Raw genomic sequence first — 16,399 nt, 5'->3', positions numbered from 1 at the left:
GTCGAGTTGCTGCACTTCGCCGGGTTATAGGGGATCTTACACGATACTAGGCATCTATCCCATGACTTTTGGCACTTCAGTGTATGATGCATCATCCAGCAACACTGTCCTTATAAGCTGTATGAGATGATGGTAATTACTGTTTTTTTTATTTATTTCTTTGTTTAAATGACTAACCTGCCGCCCCTATATTAGAAGTACACTTGTAAATGTACCTGAAACTAGGCATAGAAGTAGCACCCACATTACCCCGCACTGCACTCACACCCCCATCTATGTACTCACGTTACCCTGCTCTGCACTCACAACCCAGCTATGTACTCATATTATCCATCTCTGCACTCACACTCCCAGCTATGTACTCACATTACCCACTCTGCACTCACACTCCCAGCTATGTACTCACGTTACCCTACTATACTCACAACCCCAGCTCTACACTCACACCCCCAGCTCTGCACTCACATTATACTACTATACTCACAACCCCAGCTCTGCACTCAGATTACCCTACTATACTCACAACCCCCAGCTCTGCACTCACATTACCCTACTATACTCACACCCCCAGCTCTGCACTCACACCCCCAGCTCTGCACTCACATTACCCTACTATACTCACAATCCCAGCTCTGCGCTCACATTACCCTACTATATTCACAATCCCCAGCTCTGCAAACACATTACCCTACTATACTCACAACCCTGGCTCTGCAGTCACATTACCCTACTACACTCACACTCCCAACTCTGCACTCACATTACCCTACTATACTCACAACCCCAGCTAGGCACTCACATTACCTTACTATACTCACACCCCCAGCTCTGCACTCACATTATCCTACTATACTCACAACCCCAGTTCTGCACTCACATTACCCTACTGTACTCACAACCCCAGCTAGGCACTCACATTACCCTACTATGCTCATAACCCCAGCTCTGCACTCACATTACCCTACTATACTCACAACCCTAGCTCTGCAGTCATATTACCCTACTATACTCACACTCAAAGCTCTGCACTCACATTACACTACTATACTCACAACCCCAGTTTTGCACTCACATTAGCTTCCGATACTCACAACCCCAGTTAGGCACTCACATTACCCTACTATACTCAACCCAAGCTCTGCACTTACAATACCCTACTATACTCACACCCCCAGCTTTGCAATCACATTACCCTACTATACTCACAACCCTGGCTCTGCAGTCACATTACCCTACTACACTCACACTCCCGGCTCTGCACTCACATTACCCTACTATACTCACAACCCCAGCTAGGCACTCACATTACCCTACTATACTCACACCCCCAGCTCTGCACTCACATTACCCTACTATACTCACAATCCCAGCTCTGCGCTCACATTATCCTACTATACTCACATTACCCTACTGTACTCACAACCACAACTATGCACTCAGATTACCCTACTATACTCCTAACCCCAGCTCTGCACTCACATTACCCTACTACACTCACACTCCCAGCTCTGCACTCACATTACCCTATTATACTCACAACCCCAGCTCTGCACTCACATTACCATACTATACTCACAACCCCAGTTCTGCACTCACATTATCCTACTATACTCACAACCCCAGTTATGCACTCACATTACCCTACTATACTCACACCCCCAGCTCTGCACTCACACTCCCAGCTCTGCACTCACATTACCCTACTATACTCACAACCCCAGCTAGGCACTCACATTACCCTACTATACTCACAGCCCCAGTTCTGCACTCACATTACCCTACTATACTCACAACCCCAGCTCTGCACTCACATTACCCTACTATACTCACACCCCCAGCTCTGCACTCACATTACCCTACTATACTCACAACCATAGCTCTGCAGTCAGATTACCCTACTATACTCACAACCCCAGTTCTGCACTCACATTACCCTACTATACTCACAACCCCAGTTCTGCGCTCACATTACCCTACTATACTCACAACCCCAGTTCTGCACTCACATTACCCTACTATACTCACAGCCCCAGCTCTGCACTCACACTCCCAGCTCTGCACTCACATTACCCTACTCTACTCACAACCCCAGCTAGGCACTCACATTACCCTACTCTACTCACAACCCCAGCTAGGCACTCACATTACCCTACTATACTCACACCCCCAGCTCTGCACTCACACTCCCAGCTCTGCACTCACATTACCCTACTATACTCACAACCCCAGCTAGGCACTCACATTACCCTACTATACTCACAACCCCAGCTCTGCAATCACATTACCCTACTACACTCACACTCCCAGCTCTGCACTCACATTACCCTATTATACTCACAACCCCAGCTCTGCACTCACATTACCATACTATACTCACAACCCCAGTTCTGCACTCACATTATCCTACTATACTCACACCCCCAGCTCTGCACTCACACTCCCAGCTCTGCACTCACATTACCCTACTATACTCACAACCCCAGCTAGGCACTCACATTACCCTACTATACTCACAGTCCCAGTTCTGCACTCACATTACCCTACTATACTCACAACCCCAGCTCTGCACTCACATTACCCTACTATACTCACACCCCCAGTTCTGCACTCACATTACCCTACTATACTCACAACCATAGCTCTGCAGTCATATTACCCTACTATACTCACAACCCCAGCTCGGCACTCGCATTACCCTACTATACTCCCACCCCCAGCTCTGCACTCGCATTACCCAACTATACTCCCACCCCCAGCTCTGCACTCACATTATCCTACTATACTCACAACCCCAGCTAGGCACTCACATTACCCTACTATACTCACACCCCCAGCTCTGCACTCACATTACCCTACTATACTCACACCCCCAGCTCTGCACACAGATTACCCTACTATACTCACAACCCCAGTTCTGCACTCACATTACCCTACTATACTCACAACCCCAGTTCTGCACTCACATTACCCTACTATACTCACAACCCCAGTTCTGCACTCACATTACCCTACTATACTCACAGCCCCAGCTCTGCACTCACACTCCCAGCTCTGCACTCACATTACCCTACTCTACTCACAACCCCAGCTAGGCACTCACATTACCCTACTCTACTCACAACCCCAGCTAGACACTCACATTACCCTACTATACTCACACCCCCAGCTCTGCACTCACACTCCCAGCTCTGCACTCACATTACCCTACTATACTCACAACCCCAGCTAGGCACTCACATTACCCTACTATACTCACAACCCCAGTTCTGCAATCACATTACCCTACTACACTCACACTCCCAGTTCTGCACTCACATTACCCTATTATACCCACAACCCCAGCTCTGCACTCACATTACCATACTATACTCACAACCCCAGTTCTGCACTCACATTATCCTACTATACTCACAACCCCAGTTATGCACTCACATTACCCTACTATACTCACACCCCCAGCTCTGCACTCACACTCCCAGCTCTGCACTCACATTACCCTACTATACTCACAACCCCAGCTAGGCACTCACATTACCCTACTATACTCACAGTCCCAGTTCTGCACTCACATTACCCTACTATACTCACAACCCCAGCTCTGCACTCACATTACCCTACTATACTCATACCCCCAGCTCTGCACTCACATTACCCTACTATACTCACAACCATAGCTCTGCAGTCATATTACCCTACTATACTCACAACCCCAGCTAGGCACTCACATTACCCTACTATACTCACACCCCCAGCTCTGCACTCACATTACCCTACTATACTCACACCCCCAGCTCTGCACACAGATTACCCTACTATACTCACAACCCCAGTTCTGCACTCACATTACCCTACTATACTCACAACCATAGCTCTGCAGTCATATTACCCTACTATACTCACAACCCCAGCTAGGCACTCACATTACCCTACTATACTCACACCCTCAGCTCTGCACTCACATTACCCTACTATACTCACAACCCCAGCTAGGCACTCGCATTACCCTACTATACTCACACCCCCAGCTCTGCACACACATTACCCTACTATACTCACAACCCCAGTTCTGCACTCACATTACCCTACTATACTCACAACCCCAGTTCTGCACTCACATTACCCTACTATACTCACAACCCCAGTTCTGCACTCACATTACCCTACTATACTCACAGCCCCAGCTCTGCACTCACACTCCCAGCTCTGCACTCACTTTACCCTACTCTACTCACAACCCCAGCTAGGCACTCACATTACCCTACTCACAACCCCAGCTAGGCACTCACATTACCCTACTATACTCACAACCCCAGCTCTGCACTCACATTACCCTACTATACTCACAACCATAGCTCTGCAGTCATATTACCCTACTATACTCACAACCCCAGCTAGGCACTCACATTACCCTACTATACTCACACCCCCAGCTCTGCACTCACATTACCCTACTATACTCACAACCCCAGCTCGGCACTCACATTACCCTACTATACTCACACCCCCAGCTCTGCATTCACACCTTTACTACAATACACAGGAATCCAGCCCAGCTCTTTCTCACCACTTATTAGAGGAGGTGTAAGAGGATCTCCCAGCATGCACAAGGGTGCAATCATTTGGGTCAGGTAATAGGTGAGTGCTTTGCTTGGTGGTAGAAGAGTATTTCCTGTGGCTGCTGGGAAGGACAAATCTGACTGAATACAATGCATGTAAGACATACGTGATTGTCTCATACATGAATATGATTTGTAACGATTAGTTGTAGTTATGAGACTGCATTTAGCAGGGTTAGTTATACTCACTCTGTCTTAGGAAGTGCACAGATATATATGTATAGATTCTGTAACATGAGAGAGAAAAGGTCCATTACATTGTTTTATGCTATCTACAGCAATTAAGAACTATTGTCCCCCCCCCCCTCTTGCAACTGAAAATCTGATATTAGAAATAAATGCCCACATTAAAGTACAGATTTTAGTACACTTATCCTAATCTTCACTTCTGCACCCGCCTCCATCCGCTCCACTGATCCCTCTCGGCAACTCTGAATATTTTTCCCTTAGCTTTCCCAATAATAGCACTTTGGGAAACCTTCCCTTGTGTACGTTGTTACTGTTGGGTTTATTTAGCCACTGGAAAGCTGCAGAGGTCCCTTCTATAGGTAAGTACTGGGACTCTGCTAAATATACAAAATGGTTGGGGGACCTACAGCAAATATTTTTTAAAGTGTGTACTAAAATCTGTACTTTAATGTGGGCATTTATTTCTAATATCAGATTTCTGAAGATCTCCCACAAGCTGTATATACATTCTACTGGTAACTCTCTCCTATTAGACATAAATCCTCGAACAACTGGAGACCTGAAAAACACATGCTGCTTTATAACTAATTAGATGCCCTCCCAGTAACAGCTCTAGCTGCCTGGTGTACTCTAATTGGATTGATTTGTGTTGTAGCCTTGTGTAATTTGTGTGTGTCCAGCTACAATTCGCTATACATTTGGATTAAACCTTATTGTACATCTTGTCTTGTAACAACCATTCTTTTATTAAGGAAAGGGGGTTTAACCACTGATGTCATATCCTGACATTACATAAAATATTATCCAGGAACGCTTTACCGCTGAGCAGATGTATCTGGAGACACTGCGAGCCATGTTTTGGAGCACTACAGTTCCCAGCATGCCACGTTAACAGAATTTTATGATCATATCCTGCTTCCATGTCACATAATCCTCTTTAATGATATGAACATCTTTACCGCATAGGGCTATTCAATATACGGCCCTCCAGCTGCTGTGGAACTACACATCCCAGGCTGCCCTCCCACGGTTTTGATATTAGGGCATGCTAAAACTGCGTTAGGTCAGGCTGGGGTGTGTAGTTCCACAGCAGCTGGAGGCCCGTGTGATGAATACCTCTGCCATAGAATAAAGATTGTGAGCATTTCATCCACTATACAGAATAAGAGTAAAGTACAGTAGATGTGATGAATATTGATGGGAAAAAACATCTTCAGGAATAACTGCCAACTATGGCCCGTATTCAATTTGAGATGAAAAGCCGTTTTTGGTGGAAACTTTTCGCCGATGACGTCATTTCGCCAGGTGGAAAAGTATCGCTGTATTCAATTTGATACACTTTCTGCCTAGGCGGAAAGTCAATGCAATGTAATAGCAGGCGGAAAATAGTGCAGAATTGGGGTTTTGGGGTGCAACATTGCAGGAACCCCTGTGCAGCCTTCAGACAGTCCCCCAAAGGTAAACTGTGTTAAACATTTTTAAAAAACACTTAAGGACATCCAAAAAAAAATCACTTTGAATTTGGGGGTGAAAAAAAAATGTTCGGGGACAAAGTTAAAAAGGAGCGAACTTGACCCTGTATGCCCCAGGTGTCTTTTTCATTGCAGGGGCTTGCGGCAGGTGGATTTTTCACATTTTTTTTACACTTCGCTTTAGCAACTTTAAAATATGCTGGCCCCCATTTTCAAGTACCCCAAATTTGCTGGGATAAGTTATTTTCTGTAAAAAAAACCTCCTGAATACTATTCTGCACCACTTATACAAGAACGCTATTTAGCAGCTATTGAGCCCGTTTAAAAACACCACATACCTTCAGCAAGCCAAATCGGGGGGTACCATAGTGAACCCCCCATGTCGGAGCATCTTTTGGGGGGTGTCAGGCTGATTTCCCCAAATCTGACAGGACTTTCCGCTTCTTTAAGTTTCGCCGGGCCCCTTTTTCACCTACTTTTCAAATTGAACACGGGGATAAGCGGGCACGTGCGCAATACTTTTCCGCCTGCAAAACACGCGATGTAGGCAAAGTCCGGGAGGCGAAAAAGTATCGTGGGTGCGAATCAAATTGAATATGGCTCTATGTAGGAGTGCGCCTGTCTGGGCATGAAAATATTGATTGTTTCTGCTCACGTCCCACAGAGGTACAAACAAATAACAAGCAAAGTTTTTCTCCCAAAATTATTGTGTGTGTGTGTGTGTGTGGTCGCACTTGGCGTGAGTTTCCAATGGAACCGCAGTAAATTGAATCTGCCCCCACAACTTGTTGTTGAGCAATGCAAGCCAAAAGAGGTCTTAAAGCTACAACCTACATACAACCTAACCATATAATAAGCGCCATTAGTGTTAGTATGCAATAAGTGTCATGCATGAGGCAAATATAATTATTAATTCCATTTCTGACTGTCTTTACATTGTAGGACTAGACCTGTTCTAACCATGAGAGCGACTGGGCCTTCAGTTGTGGTAATCCAGCATTTAAAGTCTCTGGGCATTAAACTCCGAATGCCGAAGAAGACTGTCAGTCCCGATGTTCAGGTGAGGGCGGAACGGAAGGGAGGGCTCCTTGGTGTGATGGCATATTCATCAGTTTTGGTCTATTCTAGAGGAAGACCTCTGATGGGGGAATATTTGGGGTCCCACTGCAGTCACTTCCACTCAGCAAGGAGGGTGACGTCCCACAGTGAGTATTTTTTTTTTGTGTGTTTTTGATCAGCACCTGTTCTTATTAAATTGGGTGTTTTATCTAAAGCAGCAACTGTGCAAAGTTGGATAAAAGGCACAGGGGTGAACGTATGCGGCAACATGCAAAATAAGGGGCGTGACTATGCTAAATAGTGAGTGTGGTTTAATTTTTGGAGCAAACTAATATGATGAGGGACATTATGAAAATTTAATTATAAACAGGGATTGTGATTGTAATGTTATACTGTATATTTCAGCATTTAGGACAAGAGAAGTGGCGCTGTGCAGTTGTTGGCGCAAAAAGTAAGATCCAGCGCCGTGCAGGTCTCCAAATCTTAGTGATTCTTCCCAGCAGCAAACCATAAAATACAAATTCTTTGCCAGTAGACAACAATGACCTCATCAGATATTGTACAATGAAATAGGAAGCCACAGGGAACTGCAAGCTAGATTGGTTTCCTATTTCCCTGGCCAGACAGCATTGTGTACTGTGTCTAACAGTGACTGACACTGTACTGTATGTCCTTCTTGTATGAATCTATCGCTGACCTGATACAGGTTCTTCTGGATAAAGAGCAGAATCCTATGGTGCAGCTCCTGAAAGCAGTATCGCAGACATATACACCATGGATGTTATGAGGATTGACACATGTAATGATGTTACAAAAATGCCAAGTAAGCAGCATTTGTGTAACAAGATGAGTGCTGAGCATATTGAGCAAGCGGTATGCAGCAGCTGATCTTCAGCTAGTTGCAAAGAACAATATAAGAATGATTTGGCGCTGTCCTTGTCCGTTGCCTTGGTAGACATGTCTGTCCTTGGTGAGTTCATTAAAAAGTGGGTGCAGTCACTGAAAATTCGGCATGTCAATATGACACACCACTGTTTCTCGTCACTCTGGGAACATTCCTTTCCATGCCATATGCACTTTAGTGCCCCTTATGTAGTGCTCCCAGTAGTAGTGCCCCGTACACATAAGACACACAGACCTAATTATACTTATCCTAATCTTCACTTCTGCACCCGCCTCCATCCGCTCCACCGATCCCTCTCGGCACTATGGGACATCTCTCCCTTCACCCACTGCGGGAGCCAGAAGGCAGAGCTCTTGAGTGAGCTCCGGTACCGCCCCTGGGTGCAACAGCCAATAAGAGTCTGACTTTTTTGGCAGCAGTGCTAAAACAAGTACACCGCCGACAGACCGCACTGCCCTAGACGGTGGACGGCAACACACACACACACACACACACACACCCGCCCCGCCGGGTCTGACAGCGCCCAGGGTACGTGCCCCGCTCGACCACCACCCCCCTGGATAAGCCAGTGGAGTCCGCGTCCCCGTAAGATACAATTGACTAAACTTTTGGAATTTAGGAAATGTATCTCTCCAAAACAGCATTAAAACTTCGGATTGTGCTGAATAGGCCCCTTTCGAATGGTAATGGTAACCTTGTGCTCGGCTCAATGACAGACCCGGAATACTAGTCAAACTATAGTCCATTTTTATACTTATTAATATTTTATTAAAGTTATGTTACATTTTTATAACTTTCATGATTTCATTTTTTTACAACTAGAACCTGGTAAAGCATATAATGTACTAGCCAGCAATATTCTACAAGCTAAAAAATACAGTGTACTCCCAGCCGCAGTAGCTAAAGATTCTGGTTCTGAGCTTGACGCTATGCCGGTATTCATGCCAATATTCAATGTTATTTAGTGTTCACTCTAGGTCCGGCAGCAGGCAGGGCGCCGGACCTAAAACTAGGGCACTTCTGCATGCGCCCGAATAGGGGGCGTGGCAAAAGAAAAGGGGGCGTGTCTCTATGACGCGTCCCCTTTTTCGTCACTCCTGGTGGCGTGCCCGGCACTTACGGACATGCCGACCAGCCCCCAAGCGCTGCGCCCGGCATCCATTCACCGGCGGTGACTGCTGCACCGCTGTTTTGGCCACCCGCGGGACACTGACACGTAGGTGGAGACAGAACCCGCAGGCTGTCTCAACGGCCGCTAAAACAGCCTAGCGGGAACGCTATCATTCATCTTCACATGCGTCAAAGTTGCACAATGCATCTACCCCATGGTGTTAGCGCACAAAGTCTCAGGGCTGATTTATGGGTGTGTGACGGGAGTGTCGCAGGACTAGTTGCGAACTTGGACGCACAATCACACGAGAGGCCATACACTGATGGAGGGATCTACACCTAGCATGGGGCTGGTGCAGTTTCAGTGGTGCGACCAATGGTGTAAAACACAGGTTCTCAAACTCTGTCCTCAGGACCCCAAACAGTGCATGTTTTCCAGGTCTCCTCACAGAATCACAAGTTAAATAATTTGCTCTAATTAGCTGTGGATCTTATAAAATGTGTCAGTGAGTAATGAATGCACCTGCTGGGTGACCTGTGTGGGTTCCTGAGGACCAAGTTTGATAAACACTGGTCTAAAAAAATGCACAAAGTGGGCGTCTCAGTCCATCACATTCAGACGCACGGCTGTACACCAGAGAAAGGCTTGTAGTGGTATATGTATAAAGACGCAGACACGACTGCGGCAAAAGTCGCACACACAGAGGCCACTGAATCTGTCTCTGGATCAGTCCCTAGATGATCAATTCTGCAACTGATTAACCATAATTTATTACATAAAACAAAGGCAATAACAATCTGAAAATAAAAGAAGCAATAAAATATCAGATATGCATAACGTAAATGTACATCAACAATTCGTACCTCCCAACTGTCCTGATTTCGGCAGATGGTCCCACTTTTTTGGGACTGTCCCAGCCACGGGCAGCAGTGTCTTGCTGGGAATTAATAGTTGGGAGTGAGCACTGTCACCGCAGCTCTGCATAGCAGAGCAGCAGGTGAATAGGTGCCCAGCGCATGTTCACGGGGAATCGGTATAATATCCAGGCTGCCGCATGGCCGGGAGTTCGAATCCCGGCAGCGGCAGCCCGACAGCGCTGAAAATCCTGATCGTCCTAAGGTAAGTGTCTACTAACTAACCTAACCCCCCCTAACTCTTCTTTAGGGGTGCCTAACCCTAACCTCCCCCCCCCCCCCCCCTCCCTTCCCCGCTGCCTAAACCTAAGTCCCCCCCCCCGGGGGTGCCTAACCCTAACCCTCCCTCCCCCTAGACTAACCCTCCCAGGGGGGGCCTAACCCTAAGTTCCCCCCGGGTGCCCTAAACCTATCCCTTCACCCCCAGCGGCTGTCCGCTCGTGGCACCTGGCATCCGCTCGATCGGGATGCCGGGCGCCTGTCTCGGGGAAATGAGCGGCGTCTAGGTATAGACGCCGGTCATTTATCCCAAGGCGGGATAAAGCAGTAGGGAAGTCGGCTGCCGGGATTCCGGCAGCCGGCTTCCCGATTGTATACCGTTCACGGCATCTGCTTACAGAGCCGGGAGAGTGTAGGGGCAGCTCCGCATCTCCAGGAGTGCAGGGCGGGCCCCCGGAATGTTGAAAATGGGGACGTGCTGAAAGGCCACACCCCCTTTTTGGATGTATTAATTTTTTATTTTTTTGCTAATATCCTAGGCCGGTGTCATAGGCCAGTTTTCAATTTGAGACAAAAAGTATCGCACGCGTGCTTGCTATTCCCCGCATTCAATTCCAAAGTAGAGAAATCGGGAACAGGCAAAACTTTGATCGGTGAAAAAATACGGGAATTTTTGGGAAATAATTGTAGGTCACCCCCTAAGGATGTCCAGCCCTGGGGGATCACTAAGGGTACCCCCGTTTTTGCCTGCAAAAGAAAGTCTGGTTTTTAAATAGCCATGACAGGTGTTTTTATTCCCGACTTTGAAGAAGTGATGCAGAAGAGCACTTAGCTTTTTTTTTTTTTCATTTTTAAAAGTGGTCCCATCAAATTTGAGGTACCTGAAAATGGGTACTAGCATATTTTTAAGTCCCTAAACTATTTTTAAATTCTGCAAAAAAGCACCGCTAATAGCATATTCTAGAAAACACCTGCCGCATACTTAAAGAATACCCCTGAACCTATTTTGCTATTTTTAAACACTGTTTCCCTATATTTTTTTATTTTATTTTCTCCCCCAAATTTTTTTTTTTTTTTTTTTTGGGGGTGTCCCTATTTTTTTTTTTATTTTCACATTTTGTTTTAAGGGGCCATTCCCAAAGGATGCAGGCTATTTTTTTTTAAGCCTGCACCCCTAAACCCCAATTCTGCACTTTTTTTTTTCACCTGCTTTAGGCAAGTGAAAAATTATCCCCTTTTTTTTTAAAATTTACTTTTTGCACCAGCTACGAAAAAAAAATGGAAATTTTCGGGAAATGTGCCTGGGACCCCCCTATAGATGTCCAGACACGGGGGATCACTATGGGTACCCCCATTTTTGCCTGCTGAAGGAAGTCGGGGTTTCTAATAGCCGCGGCAGGTGCATATTTGCTGCAATGAAGAAGTGGTGAAGAATAGCACTTAGATTTTTTTTTTAGAAATAAAACTATTTCTAGCAAATTTGGGGTACATGAAAATGGGGGTAAGCATATTTTTAGGTCCCTAAAGTTAATTTTAAAAATTCTGCAAAAATGCACCTACCGCTACTCTGCACAATGAAGAAAACACCTGCCGCATACAAGGGAAACCCTGTAGATTTAATTTTTCTATTTTAGAATCCTTTTTTTTTTTTTTTTTTTTTTCTTTTTTTTTACCCGAGAGGAAAAAAAAACAGTTAATTTTTGGGGGGTCCTGATTTTTTTTTTTTTTACAGTGTATTTTTAAATGACATTCCCAGGGATGCAGGCTATTTTTTTTTTTAAGCCTGCATCCCTAAACCCCAATTCTTCAATTTTTTTTGCCATGTAAAACATGGTGAAAACCTAACCCCGTTTTTTTTTTAAAAGTCTTTAAAATTGAATACGGGGATAATTTGAAACATGCGAAAATTACATCACCGGTGATAATGTATCGCCAATTTCGACTTTTTGCAGCCTAGTTGAATACCCCCATAGTCGCAAATTAATTTCGCTGTGTAAGCTTCTCTGATGAAGCTGGGTGACCTTGCTCAGGAAAATGCATTAAAATATTTACCCAAGCCTTGTTATCTATTTGAATCTGCAACGCACTTTTGGATACGTTTGGTTCCTGGATTGGACTGCGCTTTAATTCTGCAACATTGGGCTGTTTTTGTCTCCACCTTAACTATATCACTTGCAGTATATAGTTACTAGTGGATTACATCTACAGCCTACAAGGTCTGCAATTTATTGTTTAAAGGACTGTGTTGGGACATCATTCGACCAATTTGGGTAATACCTTGCTGCTTAATGGTTTCAGTTACTGACTGTGGGAGACACAGTCCTAAAATAGAACCTTATTAATCCTGGATCCCTTGTGTGGCTTATTTTAACCTATGTCTAATTGTATGACACTGCTAGTTCCCCCATATCTTATGTTTTAATAAATGTGTTATTGTTTTATACCTTATTCGTCCAATTTTTACACTAAGCGCCGGTTCACTGTATTATGTTGCCTTTAGCTTCTATTGGGACTGAGATCCCCATTCTGGCTGCTATTGACAGTGCGTTGGGTATATTATCGTTTTCGTGGGCTTGTGGTTATAATTATTTGCACAATTGTTTAAATAAAGCTGCGAGGAGCGGACATTTTATCTGACCGCAGCTGTATCCTTTGGAAGTAAGTTTAGAATAAACTTCTCAGAAAGAAAAGTGGTTTTGCCCATAGCAGCTAGTCAGATTCCCGCTTTCAATTTCTAGAAAGTATTAGACAAATGATAGCTATAATATGATTGGTTGTTATGGCCATTATTATCTCCCATGTTTATTTTTGTGATTAGCTTGCAAGTGTTAATCATCCACTGAATTACTGTCTGTAAAAAAGAAAAATAACTTTATGCTGCCTTTATACTTATGGGTACATTTTGCTGTAAACTCTGAATATATTTGTCTTTGGGTAACTGAGAGCTTGTTTTAGGGATAGGTTGGGATAAATTAGGGGCATCTTTTTTTCATTTCCAAAACTGAACTAAATTAAAATCTGTAGGATTCACGTTATTGCTATATTATCCACATACTGTGCGCGTCTTGTTTCAAGGGATGTCCCTTGCCAGCAAGGTTAGTCAGCGACCAAGCCATATGCTTAATAGTTTGGTCACTGCACTTATTTTTATTTTTATAAAGATTACAATAAAATTTGTAGGACTGCTGTCAATTGTTATTGCATTCAGCAGTTTAACATAAGGACACAGTTTGGTTTGGCATTCAGTATAATTTTAATGTTGCATTGTCTGTTTGTGAGTGAGGTGATTAAAGTTGATTGGGAAAAAAAGGTGTAACTGCAGCTTCTGAGACTACACCTTTAGGTGCAAAACCAAGGTCAGTTACTGAGGTGTTGGAGGTTGTTCATTTTCCTGGCAATTGTATGTAAAAGTGCAAATTGTTCTGAGAAGAGCATAGTTTAACATAAAGACACAATTCAATACACCATTTAGTGCAAGGAAATGTGAGGGATAAATAATAATATACATTAGAATTATGCACGGACACCCGTGTTTTGGCAAAACCACCATCAAGTGTTTTGTACATGTTTCATATAGTGTTTGCTATTTTACACATACCAGTGTGTCCTGAAAGCACCAGAGAAGAGAGTGACACTCCAGGCAGGAAGGAGGAACTGCATGGGTTGTGACAGGTGCAGGGTGCTAGAATGAACACTAAAGACCTTTCTTCCCCTCCCCCCATTAACACAAAGGGATCCCAAGCTGCCAACTTAAGTGTATTTAACTTCGATCTGAACTCTGTATCTCGAATCACTTCATGAATCTGTGGTCCAATTAATACTCCTGCTTTTATCTTTGCTTCAAATTTCTCCTTCAGATAGAGGAAGCCACTTCCATTGTGATCCATAACCTTCACAAAGTTATTCATCAATCCCAATTTTATCTGGAGTGGTGGAAGATTAAACTTTGAGGATCTACTTGGGAGTTGTGGAGAACATTGGGTTCACCAATAATGTGTTCAGATCTTACTGGCCGGTCTTTCACATTATAATGGTGTTTGTCATCATGACTGTCCCAGAAGCAGAGAAGCACATGGTTTTTGGTGTACCCTAACTGCGGCTCTAAGAGCAAAGAAATCACAAAGCAGTCACTGTAATAGCTAGTGTATAACGTTTAAAACCTAAAACAGTAGGACCCCATAACTATTTTTTTGTTGTCTAGTGTTAATACTGTATAATAATACACTATCCAGTGGATAAGGAGACTAATATGTACATATATGTCCAGGGCAGTGCAGGTCCTTCTGCTGCTCCCCCAGACTCCCGGACTTGTTCCCATGCTCTGGAATGGTGCCTACATCTGATATAAAAACATTCAGCTCAGACAGGATGGCCCTATTCCGCATCTAATGACTTACTGAGATCGCTGGTCCTGTATATGCTGGAATTATGACACATAATACACTTTGCCGTGGCGGGCTGGGCAGGGTGCCATGTGCCCCCCCGGGCCGCAGCGTCATTCGGGCCACGGGCAGTCTGTGTCACTTTGACACAGACTGCACCGCGTGTGTAGCGCTGACCGGATGGAGTTCGGTCAGCGCTACACAAGTGACAAACACACAGCCGCCGGCTCTGGCAGCTGTGTGTTTGTTTTGATCAGCAGCCAATGAGAGTCTGTCAGACTTTCATCAGATGCTGCTGCGCCCACTGCGGGAGCCGCTCCATCTTCCGGCTCCCGCAGTGGGCAATGGGAGAGGCGTCATGATGTCATATGACGTCTCTCCCATAATGCAGAGCGGCCCGGCCCGGGAAGGACAGACGGAGGAGCGGATGGCGACGACGGGAGCGGGGATTGAGGTAAGTGGTTTTTTTTATTACGTGTCTACTGGAGGAGGGGCGGGCACTACAAAGGGGGGGGACTACTAATACTGGGGGCACTACAAATGCTTGAATTCAGTGTATGGGTGGACACCATGAATGAGAGTACACATTCAAGAATAGAGAAGAAAGGAAGGTGTTCAACAAGGGTAAGCCACATGTACCCCTCTTCTGAAGCCATCGGGCTATCTGTGTTAGCATAATGCTGAGCGTCGGGTTATCGGTGTCGGTATTTCGACTGCCGACATCCCGTCCGCCTGCACATCAATTGCATCCCTTATCAACATTTTCCATTAATGTACTTGACTGTACTGTCTTTTACAGTGTTTTGCTTTTAATTCTACTTTAAGATCACTTATCCTCACCATAAAAATTAATTCATATTGAAAACTTTTTTTTTTTTTTTTATATGCACATCATCCACAAAAGTTCTATATTCAAAGTGCCCACCAAATCGAGACCGGTAGAAACCTGATTAATTTGAAGAGGCGTCCGGGAATTGTCATTTATAAAGTCCTCCCTCCCTCCTAAGACTGTCAGTCACGATTATGGAAAAACACAGCTTGGGATATCCTAAAACTCTGCTAGATGCACTTTCGATTTTGTGTATGTGAAAAGCGGTGTTTGGTTCTTTTCTATTTGAGTGTATTTTGGATTAAATCTTGTTATATTTTAAATGTATTATATATGCACTAGGTGATTTTCTTCTATGTAATACTGATAATGAGAAGGAAGATAAGAAATACTCTGTTAAGAGGAAAAAGTTGTGTGATATGTAATCTAAATTTGGTAGTACAGCGAAAGGGGGAGTGTTGGTGGCTGCACTATCTGCTTCATAGGAGAGGACTTGTGGACACAATCTTTTTCCGCTTTGCAAACACGAAGATGTTTCCCTCATTGAGTAATTGACTGTATTACACTGTATTTTTTTATTTACTTTTTTTTTTGTATGTGGTGAGGATATTTCATCTTATTGAAGAATTAAGGAACAACATTGTGTAAGATGGCGCCAAGTTCATTCACTGTAAATGTTGATCTTTCTGATGCTTGAATAGAAG

At 44.5% G+C, this 16,399-nt stretch overlaps 2 protein-coding genes across 4 annotated transcripts in view; one reads left to right on the top strand and one right to left on the bottom strand.

Moving 5' to 3' along the window:
- The window catches only part of LOC148518729 (RAS guanyl-releasing protein 1-like), a 79,717-nt gene extending 75,079 nt beyond the window's left edge, over positions 1–4,638 (bottom strand). Inside the window, exon 1 of the mRNA XM_088477052.1 lies at positions 4,565–4,638. The gene's annotated coding sequence lies outside the window, so the exon portion shown is untranslated. The remainder of the gene's footprint in view (positions 1–4,564) is intronic.
- LOC148518728 (rho GTPase-activating protein 11A-like) overlaps positions 4,565–16,399 on the top strand; it is a 52,432-nt gene continuing 40,597 nt past the window's right edge. The window contains exons 1-3 of one of the 3 annotated variants that reach the window (XM_088477050.1): positions 4,565–4,635; positions 7,220–7,337; positions 7,406–7,482. In XM_088477050.1, the coding sequence (XP_088333176.1) occupies positions 7,239–7,337; positions 7,406–7,482 (176 nt within the window). In that variant the 5' untranslated portion in view covers positions 4,565–4,635; positions 7,220–7,238. Of the gene's footprint in view, positions 4,713–5,140; positions 5,165–7,219; positions 7,338–7,405; positions 7,483–16,399 lie in introns of those variants that run through there. The other 2 variants (XM_088477049.1, XM_088477051.1) reach the window with 2 other exon arrangements.

Source organism: Taudactylus pleione, unplaced genomic scaffold (assembly GCF_031769625.1).
Source record: "Taudactylus pleione unplaced genomic scaffold, aTauple2 ptg000199l, whole genome shotgun sequence".
Lineage (NCBI taxonomy): Eukaryota > Metazoa > Chordata > Amphibia > Anura > Myobatrachidae > Taudactylus > Taudactylus pleione.
This window is presented reverse-complemented; position numbering and strand designations above follow the sequence as displayed.